The 25,670-nt window shown below is 39.6% G+C and overlaps 2 protein-coding genes across 23 annotated transcripts; both read left to right on the plus strand.

Annotated features, from left to right (window-relative positions):
* Positions 1-17,604: 17,604 nt before the first annotated feature.
* On the plus strand, positions 17,605-18,423 carry LOC108138618 (bZIP transcription factor 1-A-like). The gene is made up of 3 exons (XM_017260906.1): positions 17,605-17,700; positions 17,770-17,953; positions 18,047-18,423. Exons 1-3 carry the CDS (start codon positions 17,623-17,625, stop codon positions 18,421-18,423), a joined length of 639 nt encoding a protein of 212 aa, XP_017116395.1. The 5' UTR covers positions 17,605-17,622.
* Positions 18,424-19,006: 583 nt separating this feature from the next.
* On the plus strand, positions 19,007-22,065 carry LOC108138726 (basic proline-rich protein). Of its 22 annotated transcripts, none has more exons than XM_041710405.1 (21): positions 19,007-19,097; positions 19,157-19,448; positions 19,517-19,573; positions 19,645-19,695; positions 19,764-19,817; positions 19,886-19,939; positions 19,998-20,051; positions 20,120-20,173; positions 20,242-20,295; positions 20,364-20,417; positions 20,476-20,529; positions 20,598-20,651; positions 20,720-20,773; positions 20,832-20,885; positions 20,954-21,007; positions 21,066-21,119; positions 21,178-21,231; positions 21,300-21,353; positions 21,544-21,597; positions 21,666-21,719; positions 21,788-22,065. In XM_041710405.1, the coding sequence occupies exons 1-21, from the start codon at positions 19,017-19,019 to the stop codon at positions 21,961-21,963; spliced, it is 1,521 nt and encodes a 506-aa protein (XP_041566339.1). In that variant the 5' UTR covers positions 19,007-19,016; the 3' UTR covers positions 21,964-22,065. The 22 variants fall into 22 exon arrangements, with proteins under 22 accessions (XP_041566339.1, XP_041566340.1, XP_041566346.1 ...); XM_041710406.1 differs by having other exon boundaries at positions 19,660-19,695; XM_041710412.1 differs by lacking the exon at positions 21,300-21,353.
* Positions 22,066-25,670: the final 3,605 nt, after the last annotated feature.

Genomic DNA, 25,670 nt, shown 5'->3' on the forward strand with positions numbered 1-25,670 from the left:
TTAGACGGATTGTGGTCATTGGCATTGATTTGCTTGGCCGCTCTGATGAGTGACAAATTAGCCGGCTGGATGGGGTGACATCATACCAAACATGGCCGTGATTCCAGATAATTAAAATACAATAAAGGGAAAGACGCGAGTTGCCTCTTTGATTAATAACCTATAGCACAAGTGGGCTATTAAAATCAGTCAAGCGCAATTTGAACAAAGCGAAGACACCACACCAAACGAAGCGAACTACTCACTCAAATCAGCGTATTTCCTTTAAGGGGAAGTCGAAGAACTCGGATCTTGAGCGGAATTCTGCACGCCTGCTTTTTGTGGCTAACAATGAGATCAGCGGCTTAATCGGCGGCACAGTTTGGCAGTCACTGGGCTCGCATTCAAGTGCCACTCACAGATTGTTGTCGGATTCAAATGGAATTTGTTGGAACGGAAGCAGCATTTATCATGCCAAATCTGGCTTACATCCAATCTAGATTTAGCGATCTTCGAAAGACTAACGCCAATTAGATTAAAGCAAACCAGAGTGGACTAGTTAAATATTTTCTTAACCCATTTATTAAAACACGATAATTTGTCACTCACTTGTATAGATAACCACACTGGTAAAAAATGTAGTAAGTCATTGATCAACTTATTTTGATATATAAAATTAACAACTAAAAATACTAAATTATTAATTAATATTAATTAAAACCTTTTTAATATAGTCATATATTTTTATTTACTATTCCATTTTTTTATCAGCGTAGAAATAAATCTTAGCCATGGTAAAAGTTAAGTTTTAAAAGCAATGAATAATACTCCAATATAAAATTCCATAGTGAGATAGCAAAACCAATCGAATTTCAGTCATATACACCTAATTGCTTCAGGCTTGTTTATTCTGACTACCATTATGCAACGACCCTTCAACGGAAAGAGGTGAAATACACTTTTCAGAACTTGAAAAGTGATTGAAAGTTAATTAAGTTGCCCTGTTGTTGGCGTGAGTTCAAGGAACTGGCACACGCTTACTCGCCGCAAAAGCTAAGCCAAAATTAGAAATCCAAAATCGATGGCCAGAGGGGCTCCAAGTAAAAGTCGCCATCAACACCAACAGCGGTGATTCGGTCCACGCAGGAAGGCAATCGGAGCAGAGAAACGGCGGTACAGAAGACAAAATTAATGAAATCACATTGAAAAAGTCATAATTCTTATTGGAGCTACAGCCACAGACCGCAGGGAATCATTAAAATCGTGTGTAGCGCTCTTGTCAAACACAGGGCGAAGCAGGAACAAAATGCCAGGAGTGCGGGGTAGCAAGTGCTCGATCAGCACGCGATTTGTAAGAACACGATAGCAACGACATGTACATTGAATTCAAGAATCGAACATCAGACCAACAGGGAGCGGTGCAGAGCACAGCCCACAGTTATGAATCATTATTCATAAGCCATAAGTGCCAAAACGAAAAAAACGATGAAAGGTATCGAAGCCTAGATTCCGCCGTCGAATTTGGTTTACCCTTTCAACAAAAGCATATTTTATTAAAATGAAAATATAATCTAACTAAAAATAAAATTTAAAAAACATATTAAATATGAAGATAATTTTAAACAGTTTATAAATTAATGGAAGGTTTTTTTAAATCAACTTGATATATATAATAAAAAGAGTCTCGCGTTTCTTAAACTAAAACATCCATATATAAGTAAATGATTTAGGTCGGTAGCCAAATTAAACAAAACACTTAATCGTTACGTTTCACATATATTAAACTAAACAAAAACCTGTTAATATTGCCAAGTTCTTTAAGTAATGCTTAACAAAGTTTATAATGTTTATCAAAGAAATACAATAGCCACGGCATTGGTACATTCATATAAAGAAAAAAATACGATCAGAACCACAAGCCATCAATGGAGGCATTTTGAATGGGTCTCTTGATTATCGATTAATGGGGTTTTGTTTGGCCAAATCGAAGCAGAGAATAATGTTGTTTGTTTCTCTATGGCACTCTTAGCACTCCAGTTAGATTCGATTTGATTTGTGCTCTCGGCAGCGCCCCAAGCGCCAATAAAATACATTTAAGTAGAAACTGTGCCACTTCTAGGCCGCTCGAAATCCCGTGTTACGCGTCGAAGTTCCAGTGCCAGTTGTGGATTTTTTTTCCCGGTCCCAGCTCATTAAATCATCGTAAAAATGTCCGCCGCTACCGGCTTGCGGTCTCAATATTCCGCTCACATACGAACGTTTAGCGAGTTTGCTCGGCGGCTATTTCGACATGATCTCAGCCTTACTTTACATGGATACGCGGACATGGGCGTGGATTGGACTTGACTGGACAGTCAGATCGTGTAGCACAGATCCGTCAATCAACCGATCAGCCAGTCGGGTCAGCATATATACCATTTCGATTGCGTAACGCCGAGCTTTAGCACGTGATCGTCGGATAGCCGAAAATTTTCTCTGGATTGAGCACAATGAACTTTAAAACTGGAGGTGGAAAAAGTAATCCGTAATTTCGTAATATTATTAAAAATCCATTAACATAAGCGATGATGATTCATGGTGTATAGATAATGTTGCCGCTTTTTTAAAGCCATCCTCTAATTATCCTTATTTGCTGTTTTAAGGATTAATATTCACAAAAATTAATCTTAAATTACCCAGTTTAAAAATGTTTACTTTGCCTGTCACATCAATCTGTCTATCAGACACTAAAACTAGCAATTTGTAAATAATTTAAAGAGTTATTTATGTGTGTTGCTTGTGTCATTGCTGTCCAGTCACAATTGACATCTTTTTTAAGCGATTAACCGAAAAAGTGCATAATGTTAACTACTGCTTTGTTTTATGGAAAACAAATGATACTTAAGGATAAATACTAAGGATGTGAGATCAGCCAGTATAATATATATAAGCTAAGATAAGTGGAGGGGGTCAAGAGGGGCAAACCAAAAGCATACATACTCTTACATTGTAGGCAATAATTAAATATATGGCCATATATATCTCCATGCCGGCGTCATATATTGCGAAAAGTTGCTTCGCGTTGTGTGGCTTTTGTTTGCGGCAATCAATTTTTATGTGAGCGCTATTCCATAAAGCAAAATCTCGATGCTAATGAAGCTGCCCATCCACAGGCAACCGGCTAGCCTTCTGCCCAATGAGGGGGTCTTGGGCATCCACATCCACATCCACATCCAGCCAAGTACGGGTGCTAGATACTTATGCTAAGCTCACATCGACTGGCGACAGGTGGCATTCGTTTAGTTAGTGTCTAATTAATAATGCCATCAGCAGTAAGTATAATGCTAACATGGCAAAATGAAAATTAAATGCCTTTTTAAAGCTCAGTAAATGCGATTTGTTTTGCATAAATCACAACACTCGAAGATACCTTTTTAACATGTGTTTGCCAAATAGAATGATGGTCCCTGAAATATGCCAAAATTGGAAAATATTAAACAAGCTAGAATGGGCAGAATTATTTTAAACCTTCTAGGAATTGATTTATGAATAATTACCACCTAAAAATGAAATGCCACTTGATAAATGAGTCAGATTTATTTAATAACTTCTATGAAATCACTTAAAAAATATGTTTTTTATGTGAATATTCAATTTGCCAATTTATAAATAAGTTCCCCCCTTATTATACACTCCATAATTTAGTTGACACGGATACTCGTATCAATGACAAATTTTCGTTGTTAGCCATAATAGTATTTGCATTTGCTAATTTGCCAAAAACAATATTTTGTTTGCAAAATATTTTCAAGGTCGTTGGGCCAACAAAGCCAACGGTCAACAGGGCATGAAATTTGCGCTTGACCATGTCTCACTACAATTTATATCATTATTTGCACTTTTTATTATGCTCGCTGATTTTTCGTAGTTGCTTCTGTCATCGCTGCAGCCATAAAAATGTTGTAAATACTTTTATTGGAAATAAATCTCCACCGGCGGACATGTCATGGTGCAAAATGGACTTTTCGAGAAATTTCCTGGCGCTTGTTTCACTGCATATTTCCTGTCATAACGAAAATATTTATCTAAACGCACTCAGGTGCAACAGAAAGCACCGTTGCCTCGGGAAAAAGGCGATGAGATGTTACGGCCAAGTGGCGAGAAAAGTGTCGGGCCTGAAACAATGGGGAACTTTAGATCTCGGAGAATAAAAGCCGACAAATGAAAGCAAGAACTGCAGTGAGCGGCAAAAGCTGCGATAATTTAGCGTAGATAATTCTTAGGTTTTTGCGCAGCCAACTGCAGTTAAAAACTGCAAATTAGAGTGCATAGTGCTGCGCTATTAAAGTACCTCTTAATGGTTTAACTTATTAAATAATCATATAGTATTTTTTATACAAATATCTTATATCGTTTTACTGTTGAACAACTTGTATTTTGTATATTATAACCTTTTTTTTCTATTCACAAAGTCCATCATTTCTTTTTGACCTTTGATCACAGGGTAGTGCACGCGGCAATTGAGAAATTAACATTGCATGTTGAGTTGGGTGAAATTTTAAAGCTGAATTGCTCAAAAAGCGAAAACATTTTCAGGGTATTTAGGTACAAGTGTAACTGGAGCAGTTGAGTTAGCAAACTGTGACCAATAAATGCGCTCTACTAAGTTTTAGGTGACAATGAAGTATTGAATTTGGTAAAGATATAATTGAACTAATAATAATAATAGAGTAAAAATATATTCCTTAAAATGGGTAAATTGGTTATTAAAATAATTGCTATTTTCCTGCTTGCTACTGGTAGTAAAAATTTAAAAGCCATGTTAAACATATAGATAAAAATTTAATAGTTGTGCGACTTTGAGCCGAACGTTGCACATAAATTTTCGAGACCACCCCTAGTCGGATTTGGCGAATTGAGAATTTCCGCTGACTTGCATCCGACATTTGTACACGAATGTTGCACAGATCGGTTGAGTTGAAAAGGTTTTCCCTGTCACAGCTCATTGAGTGCATGCTAGGAAAAAGCCGCAACAAATCAATTTGACATGTGCCCCACTAGTCGATACCTTGGGCACTGAGTCGAATGCATTTGGGGGATATTTCGAGACGTCGGGGAAGAAATGGAACAGGCATTGCAAATGCACAAAGATGGTCTTTCATCCACATCAGCCGAAAGCCAGCCAATCCGCACACTGCCTGCGCAATAACACTTAAACGTAATTACCTGTTAATTGCAATTTAATATGCCGATCTCTGATGCTGGGGACGCGTGTCATTTATTGCACTGCTCTGCACCCCACCACCAGCACCACCCCCTCGCTCCCTCGTCAAGGTCGTTCGTCCGGCGCGTGCGTGCCACTGATGAGCTCATGGTGACCACTTGGCCTGCACCTGCTGCTGTCAGTTGGCCAGCTACCAGTTGGACGCCAGCTAGTTTGCATTTCAATTGTCCCAAGTTACTGTGGAATCGAGTCGGAAAAAGGTAATTCAATTACTAATTCATAAGTTCCCCCCTTTCAAAAGAGTTCTTAATTGGGTACACGTGGATTTGAATAAAATGTTTGTTTTATTGATAGTATTTTACCTGATTAATCAATAAAATATATGTTTAAATACGAATACCATCAATGCCATTCAAGTGTGCCCAGAAATCGTATTAATAATATTGAATTTCAATATTTGCAAATATATATTGTATTTAAACGTTTTATCATAAATTCGATTTTGAACTCGTTAATATTGTGAATTTTATTGACTTTTACTGTTTTCCAAAATGCTGTAAAGACTCTTGCTTACAACAGCAAGCTCAACAAAAGAAAAACTGTATTTGATCTGCCGAATTAAAAACATAATTCTAAGCCCATAAATATTCTAAAATAAGTCCATACATTAATTGATTGGCGATCACCTCCACAGTGCAGTGGATAGACTGTCAGCAGTTGGCTGGCGAGCCATTAATAATATTAGCTTCTATTAATAGCAAGAGGTGTTTGAAAGTTTTGCACACATCGCAATTGGCATGGGGCATTGGGTGAGTGGATGGGAGGCATGCAGCATGATGCAGCAGACCCAGGCCCGCCCCCGGCCACGCCCGTTTCGTTCCGCACACATGGAAATGAAGGGGCGGGCAGAAGCGCTTGTCACAAGCCAAACTGACTTTTTTCAGTTGCTTGGCTTTACTTATTTTATTTAATTGAGTACTAACTAAAAAAAAACAACCAAAACCAAAGAGCATGTCACGTTTGCAGGCCGAGGAACGTATGATGTGTGCATGATGACGCCATTGGCATAATCATCTATGGGTTCTAATCGCAATTCAAAACAATAAACGCAAATCAAACAACGATTTATGATTGTAATGCCATTAAAGCCTGGCGCCGAATATCATCATTAACTAGTTTTACTCATTAAGTACATGTCTAAGGTTATTTGTACCAATCGGTCAAAGCTCGATAAGCATTTGCATTAATTAAATGGCATCACGTTTATGAAGATGTATCAAACACATTTTTTTATGCAACAGCGTTGAGCGTTCTGTAAAAGGGTATAAGCTTGTGATCTGAAAAAGGAAATATAGCATGGGTTTTATTTTAAGATTTATGAGATAGTCTTTGTTAAAAATCAAGACCAAACCAAAAATTCGATCAAAGAGTTTTTACCGCTCTGTACATTTAAAGATTATTAGCTGTTCATAGCTTGAAAATTCTCAGGCCATGATTTAATAAAATTGTTTAGCATGAGCAGGCTTAAGCTATAGACACAATGTTTCCATGGGTGATTCACCAACAATTCAATCAACTATCTAGCCAAATTCAGCCCATCAAATCCTTTCAATTATCCAGACTTTTTGCCCATCTAGCGATTAAGTGGAACAGCCCGTAGGGCATATCAACGTCTGGCATTATTCTAAAGGCCAGCCAGTCGTGCCCACATGCTTTTGATGTTGCAATTTAATGCTATTAAGAAGATAAATTGTTATTTACAAAGCCTCAAAGTTGCAGCTCCTCACTAGATGCCAGTTTCCAGATGGCAGATGGCAGCCACTTTCCAGAGAGAAAGATCGCAGCAACACCTCCTTCTGCCCGGCCACTTAACACTTTGACCAGCTGACAGTCGGAGTCGTTAACTTTGACATGTTCATAACAATTGCCCAAAAGCCCGACCAATTACGTGGGCCGCTGGCACTGGCAATTTACTTGCACAGGTTGCCACCACTCGATGAACATCTTCCTTCGAAATGATTTCCCCTTAACCTTAAGGCCAACTATAGAAATAGAAGACCAAAAAAAAAAAAAACAAAAAAATAGAAAACAGAAAATAGAAACCCGTTTAGCATATTGGCAAATGTTTAGTATTTTCGAAAACCGACAACTTCCTTGACCGCCCACTTCAGTAAGCCCGTAAGAGTTGGGCACATTCATCTGCTGGCAGCTTCCTAGGAAAACCGAATCAGAAACAGACACAGAAACAGCAAGAGTTGAATAGAAGGGAAGGGCTCACAACAAAGACCGAGATGATGATGATGGTGATGGCTCAGCGACCTCTACACATTCGTGTCGGTCGGTCGGATTGGCGAAATGTTCAACTTTGTGCAGCTGTGGCCGTCGCTAGTTTCTTCTAAGTGGAGTAATGAACTCTTGTGCTGCGATGTTGTTGTGGTTGTTGTTGTTTTTGTTTCTGGCCATTACGTCAAAGGCGCTGCATGCATGCAACTCTTGTTTTGACCATCTCCCCGCTGTTGGGACTTTCAACAAATTTACAAATGCAAGAGGCCAGCTGAAGGGGGCCTCTGATTGCAAGTTTAAGGTTAAGGTTTCGATTTTGTTTTTTCTTAGTTTTGATTTTGGCCAAGCAGTCGCAAAACAAGGAAGTAAACTAGTCGCCCACCGTTCGTAACACCTATTGATTTGGTTGCAAATGAGGGTAGATTAGTTTGGGGGACTGACTTAACAAATTCTGTTCTCGTTAAAGTAAGTATGTCAACTATTGAAATTTAGTTACACTATAAAGCATTATATAAGTAATTTAACATTTAATTTTGGCAGTAGTACTTAAATTATAAATTCATTTTTTATACCACACAAATATGTTATATTATACAATTGTACCCAACTTTTTCAACTAAGCAAAACTCTACAATACATGAGTGTGGTTTAGTTGATCACCTCGTTGTTTTGTGACCACCATTTACCAATTTAATGCCAAAAAGTTGGCCGTCTTCTTGGCCATCCCCGGCTAAATGGTAATCATAGTGATTCGTTATTGAAATTTTCCACTGGCTGATTCGGCAAGTGGAGGCAGCTAGCCTTAGTCTCAGCCTTAGCTTCATCTCCAGCTTCAGCTTCAGCTCCAGCTCAGTTTACTGTTAAGAATTCAGCCCGATGCGTTGGCTGGCGAGCAAGTTCGTGTCTTAAGTCTTTTGATTTCCAAAGGCCTTGGGGCTCGCCCGCGCACATCTTTGCATATTTCCCGATAGAATTTTCCCATGCAATTTGCCACTAATTGCTGCACGCAGACGCCGTATTGCAAGTGGCAGCTTTTTAGCCCCGAATCTGCTTTCTTTCTTGCGCCCAGCACGAACCGAGTGACCAAGTACCTAGTACGTGCCCCGGCATACAAGTACGTCCCAATTCGGGTTAGTTCGCCTGCATCGAATCGCTTGGGAAAAGCTTCCGGGCTTCCTCACAATCTTATTTGTTAGTGTGACCCAACAGCTTTACATAGTTAGGTAAAATGTTGTTTAGTGAATTGAAATTGATTTATGCAATTATGTGTTATTTACAGGCCTTTTGAATGTTTTCATGTCTTAAACATCCCAATGCATTTGAAAAACCCTTATTTTTTAACTATTTTTAACTATAAATCTTTTCTGCATCATTACTTACTTGTGATTAAAAAATTCCAAAATATGTTAAACTTAAGTAATGCAATTAAATACCGAATTTTATTAATCCAAGATACTTTTTTTTGGTGTAGTATTTCCTTATTTTATGTATGTAATAAGTGTTTCATTCTGTGAAGTGAAAAACTCCTAAAATATTTTAAACTAGTCGACAAATAAATTGAAAGCCAAGACTTCTTTGCTGAAAGTTTATTTCCAACACAAGCCCAGCTGGAGTGCTCACTCGGAGGCAAAGTCCGCGGCCCGATCTGGCCTTGTTGGTATCTCCGGTTGGTTCCTGGCCCGGTGGTCAAAGTTGTCACCGGTCGTGTCCGCCTGGGTCGGCACTGCAAATCAAAGTGCCTGGCCCATGTGACAACAACCTACCGCGTTGCTGCTGCTGGCGAGTCGAGAAGCTGCATTTGCTACAGTTGCAGCTATTTTAATGGGTTCTTTCGCTTTTCGTTGCGACTACACTCCACGACGTGGATAGCATCAAGGAAGCCAGTTTGGCCTGGCTTCTGTTTCTCTAACGCTGTCGTTTAAATGGAAATCAACGCGCAGGATGCATAAAGTTGGCCAGTCTGCGTCTAATGAAAGGGTCAGCCTGGGCATGGTGCTTCTGCTGTTGCTGCTGCTTCTGCTGCCGGCTGCTATGAATTATATGCGCTTTGTTCTGGCTGCTGTGCTGTGCTGTGTTCTTGTGCCTACTGCACGCGAACTGGTCAAAGCAAATAATAAAGTGAGAAGAACAATGCCAATACAATGTTCAAAGTCAACGAACCTAAAAAGTCCCATATTTCCCTGGCACAACAGCAGCAGCAGCAGCAGTAGCAGTAGCAGCAGAAGCAGCAATCCAAGTGGCGGCTTAGACTCTGTCCAGCTCAACATTTTTTCGCTCCATTTCATTTTTTCCAAGCATGACGCAAAATTTGTTGCCAGCTTTTCCACACACAGCCTCACAGTCTCAGAGCATTTTCACAACCTTTGCACGTACAGCCAGCAACTGCAACATTGGCAACAGCAGCAACAACAGCAACAACAGCAACGGCAATGGCCCTCCATGGCATGCACGTAAAAAGTGCAATGGCCTTAAGTGGAAAAAGCAGTAATAGAAAATAAGCATGGACAAGGCATGGGGGCAAAACAGAAGAAAAAAAAAATAACAACTGCAAGAGCAGAGAAAAGAAAAGAAACCAGAGAAGAATTGCTGGCAGTCAGGAGAGTTTGCAAAAAGTTGCAGATCTCTGTTGTTGGCTGGCTGGATGGCTGGCTGGCTGGATGGCTGGCTGGCTGAACGACCTCGCTGGGATCGGATCATTAGAAGTGGTGCTGCAGACACAACAACACACAGCACTGGAAAGAAGCTGCAACTTGCAGCAGCAGCAGTCTGCAGACGAAACCAAAGTGCTGCTACGTGCCCAGGAATCTGGCCACAAGTATATGTGTGGATTCTGCAATCGAAATAATAAAGCCAACTGTTGGACAATTTCCCAGACGTGAGGCTCTGCTCTTTTCTGTTCGATGTTGCCTGTCCTCTGTTTGTTATGAAGCCAAAACATGGCCAAGTTGTCACCGCACCCGCTGACAAACCAATTGACCTTTGCCCGCCGACAAGATCGACGCGGTTCAATGCACTCAATCAAGCAATCAATCAATTGTACCATGCCAAAATCATTAGTGCCACACAAAAATGCCGGCCATGGCTTGACCCACAGCCCACTTAAGGCAAAACTTGTTGAGGTCACAAGCCTGGATGTTTGGATGTTGCTGCACTTAAAAAAAACTACGCTTTAAGTAAAGAAATACCTTTCAGGACTTTAATTCTAAGTTGATGGTATGTAAATATTTCTAAATGAAAAGTTTAAAACATGCATTCAGTTTTATACAAGTTTCAGGCTTAGTTTTGGCTTACAAGGAAATCCCCATTATCAATTCAAAAACGAAAATTAAATAAAATTGAAAAATTAAATTAATAAATTTAAAACTAAAATTCGTATTATTTAAATGCGATTGGTAAGTCTCCCATCATTATTAAAGTTTAATGTGTGTCCTTTCCTAGAGTTCAATATCTGTTCAATGAACTTAAATAATTAATATATAGTCTTGTACGTTTTTTCTTTTCCCAAAAGTTTTAAACTGAGAAAACTTATGAATAATATTAACTTTTTGTAATCCCAAAAATTGTCCAAACGTTTTCTTGAATATTTCTTTTTATATTTAACTCTTTAGTACTTGAAAATAATTTCTTGAAAATGTAAATGGCTTATAACTTAGTAAATCTATAAAACCAAGGCTTTATTTTTTCCCGACTGTAGTTGCTGGTTGCTGTCGCAGCTTGGGTTGTGTTGGATTTGGGCAATCAAAGCACAAATACCGCCGTCGCCAGAACATGCGCCAGGCGAATCGGAGACGAGTCTCTGTCTTTGGCAGTGGCATTGGCCATGGCAATATAGGTGGCTGGCTAAGAGCCAAAGCAGAGAAGAGAAGCCTGGGTATATGGCCTGGTCTATACACAAAATGTTCGTGAGAAATTCGCACGCTTTTTTATCGCAATTGTTTACGGCGGCATCAGCAACATACTAGTACAGCATTGCTGTTGCTGTTGCTATTGTTGTTGCTGTTGCTGTTGTTGTTGCTATTGCTGCTACTTCGTTGTCAATGGCAACACCAAACAAAGCCCGACCCAAAACAACTCGAAATGGGCAACGTGACTTACATATTTGCCACCTTCATCTGCATCTTCTTCTGCGGCAATCGGTTTCCCAAACCCCTTCGATTGTGGGTGACTCGTAAGTCCGGATGATTGCAGTTACCCAGGCCATTGTTGCAGTTGTTGTTGCGAAAATTAGAATTTCTAATGGTGGCCATGTCTTGAGCTGAGTCTCCATTTACCCTTGCCATTCCTTACCAGTTGTTGCAGCAGCAATTTGCGCGTGTTAAATGCAAACGCCGCAGCAACATTTAACTGTTAAACGCGCACTCCAGACTTCCGACGGCAGACGGCGGACGGCAGACTGTAGTACCTTCCTGTTGCCTTGAGTGTGCCAAATTATAGTCAATGATTGAATTAAATTTGCAATTGAAAAGAGACTCGCCACGGGCAACGCCAATTCTGGCCAGGGAGTAGGCGGCAGTTAAGCCGATTTGGTGGCTAACGGACAACGGCAATAAGTCCCTCTTTTTTTAGGTTTTAGGATTTTGGTCTTTGGAAGGCTTTGGCCCATACCCATAACACGGATGATGCAAAAATCGCTGGGAGGAAGATTTACTGTTGATGTCATAGGCAGCCAGCAATTGATGTTGCCTTTGTTGCCGTCTGGCACGTGAATGGGCATTTAATTGCATGTAAATGCAAATGGCTGGAATCATTGGAAGAATACAAAACACATCGGTTTAATAAGTTGTACGCCCGTAGATCAATGCTGCGCTGGCCAAATCACACCCGGAAAAATATTAATAATTTCATTAAATCGTCGTTAAAATATCTATTCATATTCTGAATTTTATTGTTTTAGAAAAGGTTCTTAAAAAAAAAAATAACATAATATTTTACAATAGTATTTTACAATAATAAGTCTTAATTTATATTTATTAAATCGTCATTAAAACCCCTATTCATGTTCATCGTTTTATTCTTTTAAAAAAGTATCTAAATCTGTCTTACACAATAATAACTCTCACTTAAAAATTGGTTAAATATCTATTAAAAAGCCTTGTAAAAGAAGAAACTATCAATGAATTTCATTATTGAAATGCCAGAACAACAACTATTTATTGATGACAAATATTAAGTATGATTTGTTCTCAGTAAGTAATAGATTGGCGTATCATAGTCTCAAGTCTTCTCACCCAACCCACTTGTGGCAAGTGCATCGTTAAAGATTGTATGTGAAGGTAGGTAATAAATTATTAAAGCAAATTAAGCAAACGCCGCATCAAGGGAATCTATTTATAGTGGCGTGTATCAACGCCAAAAAGATGAGCACATCAACATCATGGGATGATGCCAGATAACCTGGCACGTAGGCGATTTCATTGATCTCGTCACTGATTGCTGATTGTGAAATACGTGCAATTGGCTAGCGGTTATTTATGCAAACGGAACTGAAATCCAATGAGATTTTCAAATCATTACTTTGACCAGCGCCATAGAGACATTCTCGGACAAGTGGACCGATAGGGGACCAAGTCTCCAGCTGCTCCTGAGCCAAGTTGGGCCGGCTAATCAACGGCCTAATGAGTGCTAGCCTCCCAGGTATTAGCTTTTATGTTCGCATTAAAATGCGAAAACAAAGGGTCGACGGGCCCCGAAAAGGTCGTAAAAACGGACGTCTGCCAGCACGAAGGGCATAAAAAAGCAGAAGAGTATGCAGATTGCAGTTGATTTAGTTGTTTCGCTGATTTGAAAACTCTCATTTGAATAGTCTCTTCTACACGATTTCGACTTTAAGCTAACATTAAGCATATGTGCCTTCAGGTGTCTAATGGACATCGTAAACCTGGCCAGGGAGCCATCGTTAGAGTCTATTAAATGTAAATGCATTTACTTTAACAAGCTTGTAATGAACTCAATTAGCTTAAATATTTTAATAATGCTTCCTTAAAGTCATAATATTCACATTTCCAAAGAAGAGCACCTAATTCCCCTTAATCCTGAAAGTATGCCTGGTTTTTTTTTTACATTTCTGAATTTCTGAATAATTTGCAAAAACAATACTATATGACAACCATTTAATACCTGTTTTAAAAATGTTTATACTTGTAAGCCCAATAAAGCCACAAAACTCAATTCTGTTATATGGCAAAACTTTCTTACTTATTGCTATAATGACTTTCCGTCTAGACTGGACTTACAAGCTGCTATCTACTGAACCCGAACTCCCCAAGAGCTAATTAGACGAACCCACTATCCAACTGTAACTGTTCCAAATGCGATCGCAGCATGGAGCTAATTAGCTGCCCAGTGGTTCTCATGGCTGAATAAGATCAGTCGGCTGGGTTGGCTAATTAAAATCGCCAAAAGGCTCTCTCCACCTTTAACATGCTGGGCGCGCTCATAAAAGCGCACATTTCTATAATAAGCATGAAATGCAGCCAGGATGGTGATTCCAGGTTCTAGGTTCCAGGCTACAGGCTCCAGGTTGCATCCTCATCGGTGGCCAGGGAAGGTCCCGATCCCGGTATCGGCCAAAACTATAAATAACGCCTTGTCTCCGCCAGACTATGACCAAGCACAGGTATTGATGTGTGTCCTGTCCACTGCTTTTTAAATCAAATGATAATAAATCACCGCCAGATATCATAAAACATGTTGCTCATAATCATCGAAGCGGAGTCTTTTGGGTTGGGGCTGGGGGGATCCTAGGCCATGACACAAAAAGTTCAGGCCACGAGGCAGGCAGCCCGGTTTTGGTGGGAAATTTGCGCCGCTGCTTAGAAGTGGCCATGGATCTTCCGATCTTCCGATCTTCGGATCTTTGGCTTTTGTTGCTCCTGCAGCAGAAGCAGCAGCAGCAGCACAAGCTCCTCCTGAGCCATTGCCGTTTCCTAATTTGCATAAATGACAATGAGAGTCATAAAACATGCGTCGTTGTTGTCGTTGCTCGATTGTCTTGCCGCTGCACTCTTGCTTCTTTTCTGTCGCTTCTTTTCTTCCTTTTTTTTGCTCTTTTTGTGTTTTAATAAAAAATATTGCTGGCTGGCTGCCGCATTTTCATCATCGTGCAACATGTTGTATGTTCTTGTACATTGCATAAATTAGATTTCGCGCTGATCTACACTTTTGCTGGCACGACGAAGAAAGTGCAACCCGAGGCGGTTTCCCTCTCCGCCAGAAAGAAAGAAAAACACATAAACATAAACATAAACAGCAGCAGCAGCAGCAGCAGTCGAAGAGATGCTAAAGAATTTATATCGGCAAAATGACGGTCAAAAATGTTAAGGGCCAAAAGCGTGTCTGGAAGTTCAAATACGAGCAGAACAAGAGGGAAGCGGAGGCAGTCATGGCATGCCACTCAGTCGATTTGGAGGAGGATGATGGGGATGTGGATGGGTGTGTGTATGCGGATGAGGATGAGGCTGAGGATGAGGCCCAGAGGATGCACTTCTGCCTGCTGGCTACTTGTGCGGCAAGGTGAGGCCTGGCCTTCGTCTCCGGCCATTTCATTTGATTTCATTTCATTCCAAGACACTTCAACTTAACACTCAACCAAAAAATGTAATCCAAAAAATATCTGACTGCTTTCCTTCATATTCCTTATCTTTAACCAGCTTATAATCAACACTCAATTTTTTTAAGTTTTAAAAACATTTTTCAAGTCACAGACTAATAATTTAGTCTTTACAAATAAAAAAAAAGCTTAACGAATTTTGAAAATAGTTTCGTAGTTCAAAATGGGATTACCAAAATGGGTACCTTTGTCTGTCAATTTATTGGTAATTTGCCATAAAGGTATGTTTTATATTTTTTATTTTTAAAGTGTATCTCTTGTTTGCCAGCTGGCAAGTAATCGTCGCCAGCTTCCTCCTCACGGACCGTTCCATGTTGTTGCCCTTTTGAAATTTATCTAAGCTTCACTTGACACTTGTCGTCGTTGTCGTTGTCGTTGCCGTTGCCTTTGCAGTGGCGAAGCTCTAGAACCGCCAGGCCATCCGCTGGCAGTCGCGAAATTTCCGCAATCTCGCGCCTTTAAAGTTCCAGCAGTTATCATTAGAGCTGGGCTTCAATTTTCCACACACACACACACAGTCAGATTGTTATTGTAACCTGCGGTCCACATCTGGAGGCTATTCGCCTTGTCTTTTTTTTATTGCAGCATTTGACGCGCGTCTTTTTTTTGCACTCTCGGCCATAACTGGCAATTGCACGAACTATTTGCTGCCTTTACCTGGGGCTTAGGAACTGTCGAGGGCTTTCATAGGTGAGCATGAGATGGTATTGCGCTTCTTCTACATATCAGGGCATTTGGATCTTCAGACAATTTTAAAGAACAATTTCTAGAAAGCATAAGATACATTTATAGTTTCACTTCTTTAAAACTAAGCCTCTGCTTATTACATAATATTTTAATACAAAAATATCAAATACCCAAATAGACAAATATTTTAGTTGTATAAATATTTCAAATATTATATATAAGTTTATAAAAAAATTCTTAATATCTCAGTAATACAATAAAATAAAATAAAATATATATATAAAATATATATATTTTTTATGGAGAAAATCTAATCTAATTTAGCAAACAATTTTTGTTTTGAATTTGAACTTTCAAAGATATTTCCTATTTCATAGGTATCAGCATAATTCTATCAAAAGAATATAAGTTCGAACTTTTGAACAGATTATAATTATCGTTCTGTAAACTAAATACCCTTTTTGGCCGATTTAAGCTCAAATTTCTCAAAAACCCAGCCGAAGCAATCCCGATAAGTTGTCAGCCTTCAAGGTTCAAAGTATTTGCAGTCATTAAGTACAATTGAAGATCAGAACTCAAGGGCCTATCCGGTGTGCCTCGAACTTTGATCAGTTTGTCTATGGGCAGAACAACACCCTCGTCCGCCAACTTATCACAATATCTCATGGACACCTTATTTACTTTTAATGAAGTGTTGGTCGGCTATCGCCATGCGGTTTATTCTGCGAATCGCTGTGGGTAATTGATGTAGATACTGCTCTGGAGGCTCTTTGGAGCTGTCAATTTGTTGCACCACTTAATAAGCAGCCCCATAAATGCGATATGTAATGCATTTCTCCCCCAACGCCAGTGCCAGTGCCAATTTGAAGGACTCAACTCAATTCAGTGTCTGGCAGATGCGTTGCGGCAATTTGTTGCACCCAAATGCAAGCCGCATGCCATGCCGCATAGAAGCGGTGGGAGTTTGGAGAGGAGGACTAGGACTCCATACTGCAGACCACATCCAGGCCATGGGGTAAGCCCTTTTTGGGTCTCCGCACCCGGCAAATCATTGCGCACGCTGCGATGCCGAGATTATCTTGTCCGATTGCGTTTACAAGGCAACAGGAAGGGGTTTTTGGGGGCCTCGGGTGCACTGCGTCCGGCCAGTTCTCTCGCCTGGCCATAAACGCAATTAGAAGAACAATTGTTAGACATGCAAAGCGGGGACGTTGGCCACAATCCACAATCCACGGGCACAGCCCTTTCTGGGCAGCCCCGATTGCCATCTCGCGGGGATTGGGGATCCGAGGATTGGGTATCGGGGATTGGGGATCGGGGGATTCCGGTGGCTATGTGGTGCCCAACAGCGCCTGTGTGCGTGTTTATAACTCAAATGAGCAATTACCTTACAAAGGATTTTGTGTAGGGACGGCCGTTGTTGTCGTGGCTTTTAATAAACTCTTCACGATGCTGCACAGTGGTTACAGTTTCCACAAGCAGTATACGAATAATAATATTCACACAAAAGATAAGAAATATTTTTGTTTTACCAAACTCTTATTATCAAATAATGTTTCAAAGAGGACCACTGATTAAAATGAAGTCATTGCAGCTTTAAGTTTCTCACTCTCTCAAAATATATTCTCAAGCATTTTAGATATCATGCACTAAGTTTAATGTTGAAATTTCTCACTCTCTCAAAATATATTCTCAAGCATTTTAGATTTCATGCACTAAGTTTAATGTTTACATTTATATACAAATTACAAGTATATTCGTTCTGCTAGTAAATCGGTGGAAAATCAATTATTTCATAGATTCTAATAAGTTTTACTTTCTGGGGTCATTTCAGTTTTAGCAAAAGAAATGATAGCACGGAATGTGGAAGTGGAAGCATATTATTATATTAGTTTTTATAGTTCCAGCCAGTCAAGGACTAGAAAATAAAACTTCTACTGTAAGATTAACTTAAGTCTATGTATCCAAGTTAATGAAAGAACTTTTCTACCCTAAATGGCTGACTCAGTTGGCTTCAAAGCAGCCAAAGGAAGTACCCAATTTGGAAAGATTCAGCACCACCAAAGCCATAAGTATACAAAACAAAGGGGTGACACAGTTGGCTTCAAAGTTGCCAAAAGAAGTACCCGATTTGGAAAGAAACAGCACCACCAAAGCTAAGAGTGTGCATGACAATGGATTGCGCTTTCGAGGTAAGACGGCTGACCTAGAAATTTCTTTGGAAAATTGGTTGCTTACAACCCAATCCCAAACCAAACATTTAAAACCCTTATTTAAACCTGCAGCTCCACCCATTCTAAAGTATGTGTACTATCCCTACCTCTACCCAATGCAACCGTATCCTCAATATCCACCTCACGGATATTATCCACCACAAGCATACTTTCCACCCAACGGATATTACCCACCCACCGGAAAGTATCCACCAAACGGATTTCATCCGATTCCATACCCATATCCTGGATATCTTGGTTGGAAACCACCTGATTCATCCTGGGGAGGATCTGCACCGGAGAATGTAAATATTCTTGATGCAAAACACAAAGTAAGATCTCCTGTCAGATTACCTGAACCACCAGTTGCACCGGTGGCTCCATCTCCAGGCTTTGGAGCACAGAATCAAAATGTAATTACTATAGTTATAGGAAAAGATCCAAAGTGAAGGCTTTAATTAAAACTTGAGAAATAAAAATGCTAGCTGAAAAATGTAACAGAATTTGGTTAAATTAAAGAAAACCTTTGGAAATTATTTTAGTGTATCAACCTGCAGGACTAACTAAATTAGAGCAAGTGATTTCAAGTGATCATACACTCATAGAAAAAATCCAGTATTTTGGTGTCAAATCAAGAACGAACGGTGTCAAAAGTAGGGTAAATTCGAAGAGTTTACTGTTTTTAATATTATTTACAAACACTATAAGCATGGTTAAAGCGAAAAATATAGTTTTCCCTGTGTATTAAAAAAAATCATTTTAAAATATTATTATCAAGTAGGACCCGTACTTATTCTGTACACGTTCGTTCATTTTCAAGAACGTCCGTACTAAAATGATTCGCTCTTCTTTTTTCTGGGTGTAGGTCATTTGATGGCCTTACTGAATCGGACATATATCTCAACTAAAGCGTAACATTCTTTTTAGACGTTGATAACCAATTGAAATTTTAAAAATTAGTTTTGCTAAGAAATCAAAGCTTAGTAAAACCTTTTAGGTTTCTGTTTCATTGTAGACTTTCCCTTAGCACAAACAAGACGAAATGTCTAAATGGAGTCTTTTGGTAGTATTATTTTTTGTCCTAGTGCCACGTAAGAACTGTCTTGAAAATAATGATTCAATGGTAAGAACGAGCTAGTTACGCTTACATAACTTCCTATAATAATTTTTGTACTTTTTAAGGTGCTTAATAAACTAAACGGATCTAATCCGGACCTTCTGAGACCCCGATCGCCAAATAAAATACCGTTTGACCATTTTGCCTATATACCCGATAGTTTCCCCACTCTTGCACGCCCGAAACCACCACCACGCCCACAACCACGTCCACGCCTTGAAACCACACGCCCACCTACTACTGCTCCAATTGGAGGTCACATAAATCCTGTCTTATATCCCTATCCATATCCATGGCCAAATCCATATCCAACATATCCAAACCCTCCACCAAATGGACCATATCCATATCCAATTGGTAAGTATCCATATAAATAGATCCTTTTTATAGGACAAAATACATTAATCTCCCCAACCATCCTTTAGGAGTTCCCCCACCACCAGGCGGATATCCACCAAATGGACCATATCCATATCCAATTGGTAAGTATCCATATAAATAAATCCTTTCTATAGGACAAAATACATTAATCTCCCATACCAACCTTTTGGAGTTCCCCCACCACCAGGCGGATATCCACCAAATGGACCATATCCACCAATTGGTAAGTATTCATATAAATATATCCTTTTTATAGGACAAAATACATTAATCTCCCATACCATCCTTTAGGAGTTCCCCCACCACCAGGCGGATATCCACCAAATGGACCATATCCACCAATTGGTAAGTATCCATATAAATAAATCCTTTCTATAGGACAAAATACATTAATCTCAAATACCATCCTTTAGGAGTTCCCCCACCACCAGGCGGATATCCACCAAATAAACCATATCCACCAATTGGTAAGTACCCTAATAGATATATCCGTTTTATAGGACAAAATGACAAACCATCCTTTAGGAGTTCCTCCACCACCAGGCGGATATCCACCAAATGGACCATATCCACCAATTGGTAAGTATTCATATAAATAGATCCTTTTTATAGGACAAAATACATTAATCTCCCATACCATCCTTTAGGAGTTCCCCCACCACCAGGCGGATATCCACCAAATGGACCATATCCACCAATTGGTAAGTATTCATATAAATAGATCCTTTTTATAGGACAAAATACATTAATCTCCCATACCATCCTTTAGGAGTTCCCCCACCACCAGGCGGATATCCACCAAATGGACCATATCCACCAATTGGTAAGTATCCATATAAATAAATCCTTTCTATAGGACAAAATACATTAATCTCAAATACCATCCTTTAGGAGTTCCCCCACCACCAGGCGGATATCCACCAAATAAACCATATCCACCAATTGGTAAGTACCCTAATAGATATATCCGTTTTATAGGACAAAATGACAAACCATCCTTTAGGAGTTCCCCCACCACCAGGCGGATATCCACCAAATGGACCATATCCACCAATTGGTAAGTATTCATATAAATATATCCTTTTTATAGGACAAAATACATTAATCTCCCATACCATCCCTTAGGAGTTCCCCCACCACCAGGCGGATATCCACCAAATGGACCATATCCACCAATTGGTAAGTATCCATATAAATAAATCCTTTCTATAGGACAAAATACATTAATCTCAAATACCATCCTTTAGGAGTTCCCCCACCACCAGGCGGATATCCACCAAATAAACCATATCCACCAATTGGTAAGTACCCTAATAGATATATCCGTTTTATAGGACAAAATGACAAACCATCCTTTAGGAGTTCCCCCACCACCAGGCGGATATCCACCAAATGGACCATATCCACCAATTGGTAAGTATTCATATAAATAAATCCTTTCTATAGGACAAAATACATTAATCTCAAATACCATCCTTTAGGAGTTCCCCCACCACCAGGCGGATATCCACCAAATAAACCATATCCACCAATTGGTAAGTACCCTAATAGATATATCCGTTTTATAGGACAAAATGACAAACCATCCTTTAGGAGTTCCCCCACCACCAGGCGGATATCCACCAAATAAACCATATCCACCAATTGGTAAGTACCCTAATAGATATATCCGTTTTATAGGACAAAATGACAAACCATCCTTTAGGAGTTCCCCCACCACCAGGCGGATATCCACCAAATGGACCATATCCACCAATTGGTAAGTATTCATATAAATAGATCCTTTTTATAGGACGAAATACATTAATCTCCCATACCATCCTTTAGGAGTTCCCCCACCACCAGGCGGATATCCACCAAATGGACCATATCCACCAATTGGTAAGTATTCATATAAATAGATCCTTTTTATAGGACAAAATACATTAATCTCCCATACCATCCTTTAGGAGTTCCCCCACCGCCAGGCGGATATCCACCAAATGGACCTTATCCACCAATTGGTAAGTATCCATATAAATAAATCCTTTCTATAGGACAAAATACATTAATCTCAAATACCATCCTTTAGGAGTTCCCCCACCACCAGGCGGATATCCACCAAATGGACCATATCCACCAATTGGTAAGTATCCATATAAATAGATCCTTTTTATAGGACAAAATACATTAATCTCCCCTACCATCCTTTAGGAGTTCCCCCACCACCAGGCGGATATCCACCAAATGGACCTTATCCACCAATTGGTAAGTCTCGATAAAAATAGATCATTTTTATAGGAAAAAATACATTAATCTCCCAAACCATCCTTTAGGAGTTCCCCCTCCTCCAGGCGGATATCCACCAGGACCGGTACCGGTTCCCCCAAAACCCCGTCCAAAGATACCCGCTCCTACAAGAAAACCCTCAAAACCTGGCCAATATCCATCTGGACCGGAGAATGTTAATATTAATGATATAACAATAAATAGAAACCGTCGTAAGGTCTAAACATAAAACTTGAAAAAAAAGATATAAATATTAAATTAATTTTGCTGTTTTTGCGCGAATTGTAAATGTTACTCTTTGTAATAAAGATGTACAATATTTGAATGTTTTTTTTAGTAAGACTGATTGTAATTTAAATGTCTGACTGGTAATAAGAAGTTTATTTATCTTTTGAATTTATAAATCTAATAGTTTATAGCTACAAGAAAGCTGCCCACTTACCATCAAAGTATTAACTAGACGTAAGCCTAATTTATAATATTTCTTGAATATAACTATTTGGTTGTCCTAAATTATAGCTATAATTTTATTGAAAATTTAATAAAATCATGAAATTCTTTTTTCTGGATAAAATAAGTATCTTTTCAGATGCCAATTCATTCAACCAAAAACTAAAAGGTCATGTTGTAAGAGGTATTTATTTATAATTTTATACATATATACTTAATGAATGTAAATATTTATAACTTTCAAGCCGTTACCTTTTGTAGACCCCCAGACCACTGTGCCCTTTTAAAGTGTCTCGCGTTTGGCGTTGACTTGTGAGAAAGCTGGGCCGGCAGGGGCGAAATATTTTAGAATTTTCACAACACGTCACACGACAGCAGTTTCCGAAGCGGAGGGAATATGTGGATGGGGATACTCGGCTTGGCACTGAGACCCTTGGCAGGCTGAGGGATTGGGAAATGCAGATGGAGAGGTTGCCCAGTCAGAATCTGAATCGGAGTCTGAATCGGAGTCTGAACCTAAACCTGAAGCCGAGGCCGAGGTAGATTCTGGATGCTGCTGCGGCGGCCGGCACCCGCACGCTCATGGCTTGTATTTGGCTTGTTAACTGCGCTTGTTTACTTTATGTTAAATTAAGTTGAGAATCGTGCAATGCAAATCAGTGCGCAGTGCCAGCCGGAAAAGTCAGACCCCAGCCAGACTCAGACTAAGACTCAGACTCCGAGACGAAGTCGTAGTCGAAGTCTTAGTCCGAGCTGGAGCCGCATACAATTTTCCAACTCTTTTCTAATTGCCAAGCCGACGAGCGGGTTCTCGAGGAGAGGAGTCCACTGATTGCTTTGCATACGAAATGAATTAATGTCATTGAGGAAGAAGATGTTGCCAGTTGGCACTGCAGGGGCCGATTCTCCGGTAGCCAAAGACGAGTCTTCTAGAGCGCCTCTCCCTTCCCTTCCCTCCCCTTCTTTTCACTTCACATCTATTTTTTTCGTGCCGGCCTGTTACTAATTTGAATTACAGTGCACCAGGCTCGAGACTAGCTTCCTTTTCATTATCTAAGGGTCTAAGACTTCATTGCTGGCAGTTATCAAATGCAGTACATCGGGCGAGCCAACAAAGCAGACTCCAAGTCAGTCTGAGAATTCAAAGACAGATGTCTGCCAGACTGTACACAAAACAAAATATTTTGTGGCTTTCAGAAATACTTTATAAAAATAGTAATCCGAAGCTCTGATAAATTATTAAGGTTTTGGTTTCTATGAAAACATTTTATACTTATAAGTTTTTATAAAATACTTTGTAAGATGCTAAACAAATAACAAAATTCATAAACATATATTGTATTTTTTTTAACAGAAACAGTTTAGATAAATTACATGTTGTATTATATTGCAAAAAGAAAACTTTAAAAGAGGATTTCATACTTAACAATCTGATTTGAAATTTTTGATTTATTACTTTTTTTAGTTTCCATTATATGTTTACACAATATACTTATAGTTTCTTATCATCTCAATTTCATTTTCAAATAATTTCTACTTCTACTTTTATACTATACTACTACTACTTTTCTACTCTATTATTTTCCAAAATTAAATTTTTGGTTTTTTCTGTAGTGCTATAGGCGGTATTTTCTTAAAGTGTACAATCAATTCTGGGCTCTCTCTTATTCTCACTCGACATCTTTCTCTGACTTCTTCCCAGCTGGAGTCGTCGTCGTCGCCGTCACACACAATAATTAAAATCTTTGCCTTTGCCGTGATTGTTTTTACCGCCAAGATAAGTGCGGCAACAACTGCAGCAGCAACTGCAAGCTGCAAGTTGCTAGTTGCAACTGCAACTGTCGCTTAGATAATGCAATGCAATTCAGTTCTTATGCAAATTTATGAGTGACTGACTGAGTGACTCTGACGGGCAACTGCCACCGGGCGAAAAGCAAGTGAATGGCATGCCATTCAACCTTTCTAACTTGGGTTAGAGTTTGGCATCCTCGGTCTTTTGGTTTGTTCGCCAGTTCGCCAGTCTGGTTCAATGATCTGCATCTATGTGTATAAGCGATTCCTGCTGCGTGTTTGTCACTCAGCCACGCCCACCGGGGGGAGGCGGGAGAAAATTCTGGAATTTCCCCTGCTGAAAGCATAATGACCATGTTGAAATCCGTTTGTCTTTGTTCTGCAATCTTTGCATTGTTCTGTTTTCTGGCAATTATAATTGCAACGTTAGTTGCATTTGCATATGTATCTCCGATGCTTTCTATGATTAAGTTGTGCCCTTAACTAATGAGTTTGGACCACGCTTGTGGCACTACAAGATCGACTTTTATAAATTATGCTAATTTTGCGAAAAGAAACAAATTTCTAAAGCTGCCTACATTTGCATGTGCTTAAGGTTTGCATAAGAGTAAAAGTTATTTATTTGTGGGGAAGCCAAACGAAACAAGCCATAATAAATGAAGCTGCTAATGTAAATATTAAGCTATTAGCTTTTTGCGACTTGGATATGTATAGCAGACCGTTTCTTACAAATTTCTGGGACAGTTCCTAAATGTATCATTTTTAATGGGTTTTTGGCAGATTTATGTCATAGTCATAGTGGGTCACCAGCCACAATACCTAAATCTCAAACTTAATTATACTCTAACCGTTTGTGTTCTTGCATAATTTATTTTTTAAAAGGGGGTATGTAAGTGCCACATGTTGCATAATTTCATGCAGCACGCAATTTTTCAACGCGCTGCTTTTATTAATTTATATTTTTTGGGCGTTTGGATGGACGATGGATGGGCCCCGGGCGAATCAATTTCGAAGCCAATCCAAGTTCAGGAATATGAATCAAGAGGAGGGCGGGCGTCCACGAAGACGACATTCCACACAAAGAAATATGATCGAGGAGCCGGCAGCAGGAGCTGGAGGAATAACTTGTCCCTGGCTCTGGTTGCGTTTTGTATTGTAAATTATGCCGAAAAGCAAACCCCCATCGCACAGGTAAAGCCTTATAAATTATTCCCGACTGCAGCAGCGTGAAAGCGGGCGTTTGCCTCCGGTTAATGATGATACCGGATAACCGGCACTTAAAGGATATTTATGCTGCAATGCCGGTCAGATCGCAATGCGATCGAGTGGCGCGCTGAAAGAGACACTCGAGTGGGCCAGCCAGAATTCGCCAACTCAGTGCCCGAGTTTATTTTGGCCAGCTCCAGATCCATGGGGTCAGAGGCGCTGTCGATGATGATGACGATGCCGATGACGATGACGATGCCTAAGCCCCTCCAGAATCGCATTAAAAGTCCATTAAAAAAAGCGACGGGTGGCGGGCTGAAAAGTGGTGAACTCGCTTCAATTTGCTCCACTTTCATGAATATGCAAAGCTATAAAAGAAAATCGATCGAAGGTTTGGCGAATTTGAAATACCCTTGGGTAGAGAAATTTTGTTTTGCCAAAAAATCATTTTTAATTATGTCTAAAGGCTTGCAATATACAATT

The sequence above is a fragment of the Drosophila elegans genome, unplaced genomic scaffold, assembly GCF_018152505.1.
Source record: "Drosophila elegans isolate 14027-0461.03 unplaced genomic scaffold, ASM1815250v1 contig_814, whole genome shotgun sequence".
Classification (NCBI taxonomy): domain Eukaryota; kingdom Metazoa; phylum Arthropoda; class Insecta; order Diptera; family Drosophilidae; genus Drosophila; species Drosophila elegans.

What these genes read in the sequence shown, in the direction of transcription:
- LOC108138726 (XM_041710405.1), top strand. Translation starts at nt 19,017, where the DNA reads ATGTCTAAATGGAGTCTTTTGGTAGTATTATTTTTTGTCCTAGTGCCA. An exon ending in TGGACCATATCCACCAATTG is followed by an intron (nt 20,174 to 20,241) that starts GTAAGTATTCAT and finishes ACCATCCTTTAG; the next exon opens with GAGTTCCCCCACCACCAGGC. An exon ending in TGGACCATATCCACCAATTG is followed by an intron (nt 20,886 to 20,953) that starts GTAAGTATTCAT and finishes ACCATCCTTTAG; the next exon opens with GAGTTCCCCCACCACCAGGC.
- LOC108138618 (XM_017260906.1), top strand. Translation starts at nt 17,623, where the DNA reads ATGTGGAAGTGGAAGCATATTATTATATTAGTTTTTATAGTTCCAGCC. An exon ending in TAGAAAATAAAACTTCTACT is followed by an intron (nt 17,701 to 17,769) that starts GTAAGATTAACT and finishes TGGCTGACTCAG; the next exon opens with TTGGCTTCAAAGCAGCCAAA. An exon ending in CAATGGATTGCGCTTTCGAG is followed by an intron (nt 17,954 to 18,046) that starts GTAAGACGGCTG and finishes TTAAACCTGCAG; the next exon opens with CTCCACCCATTCTAAAGTAT.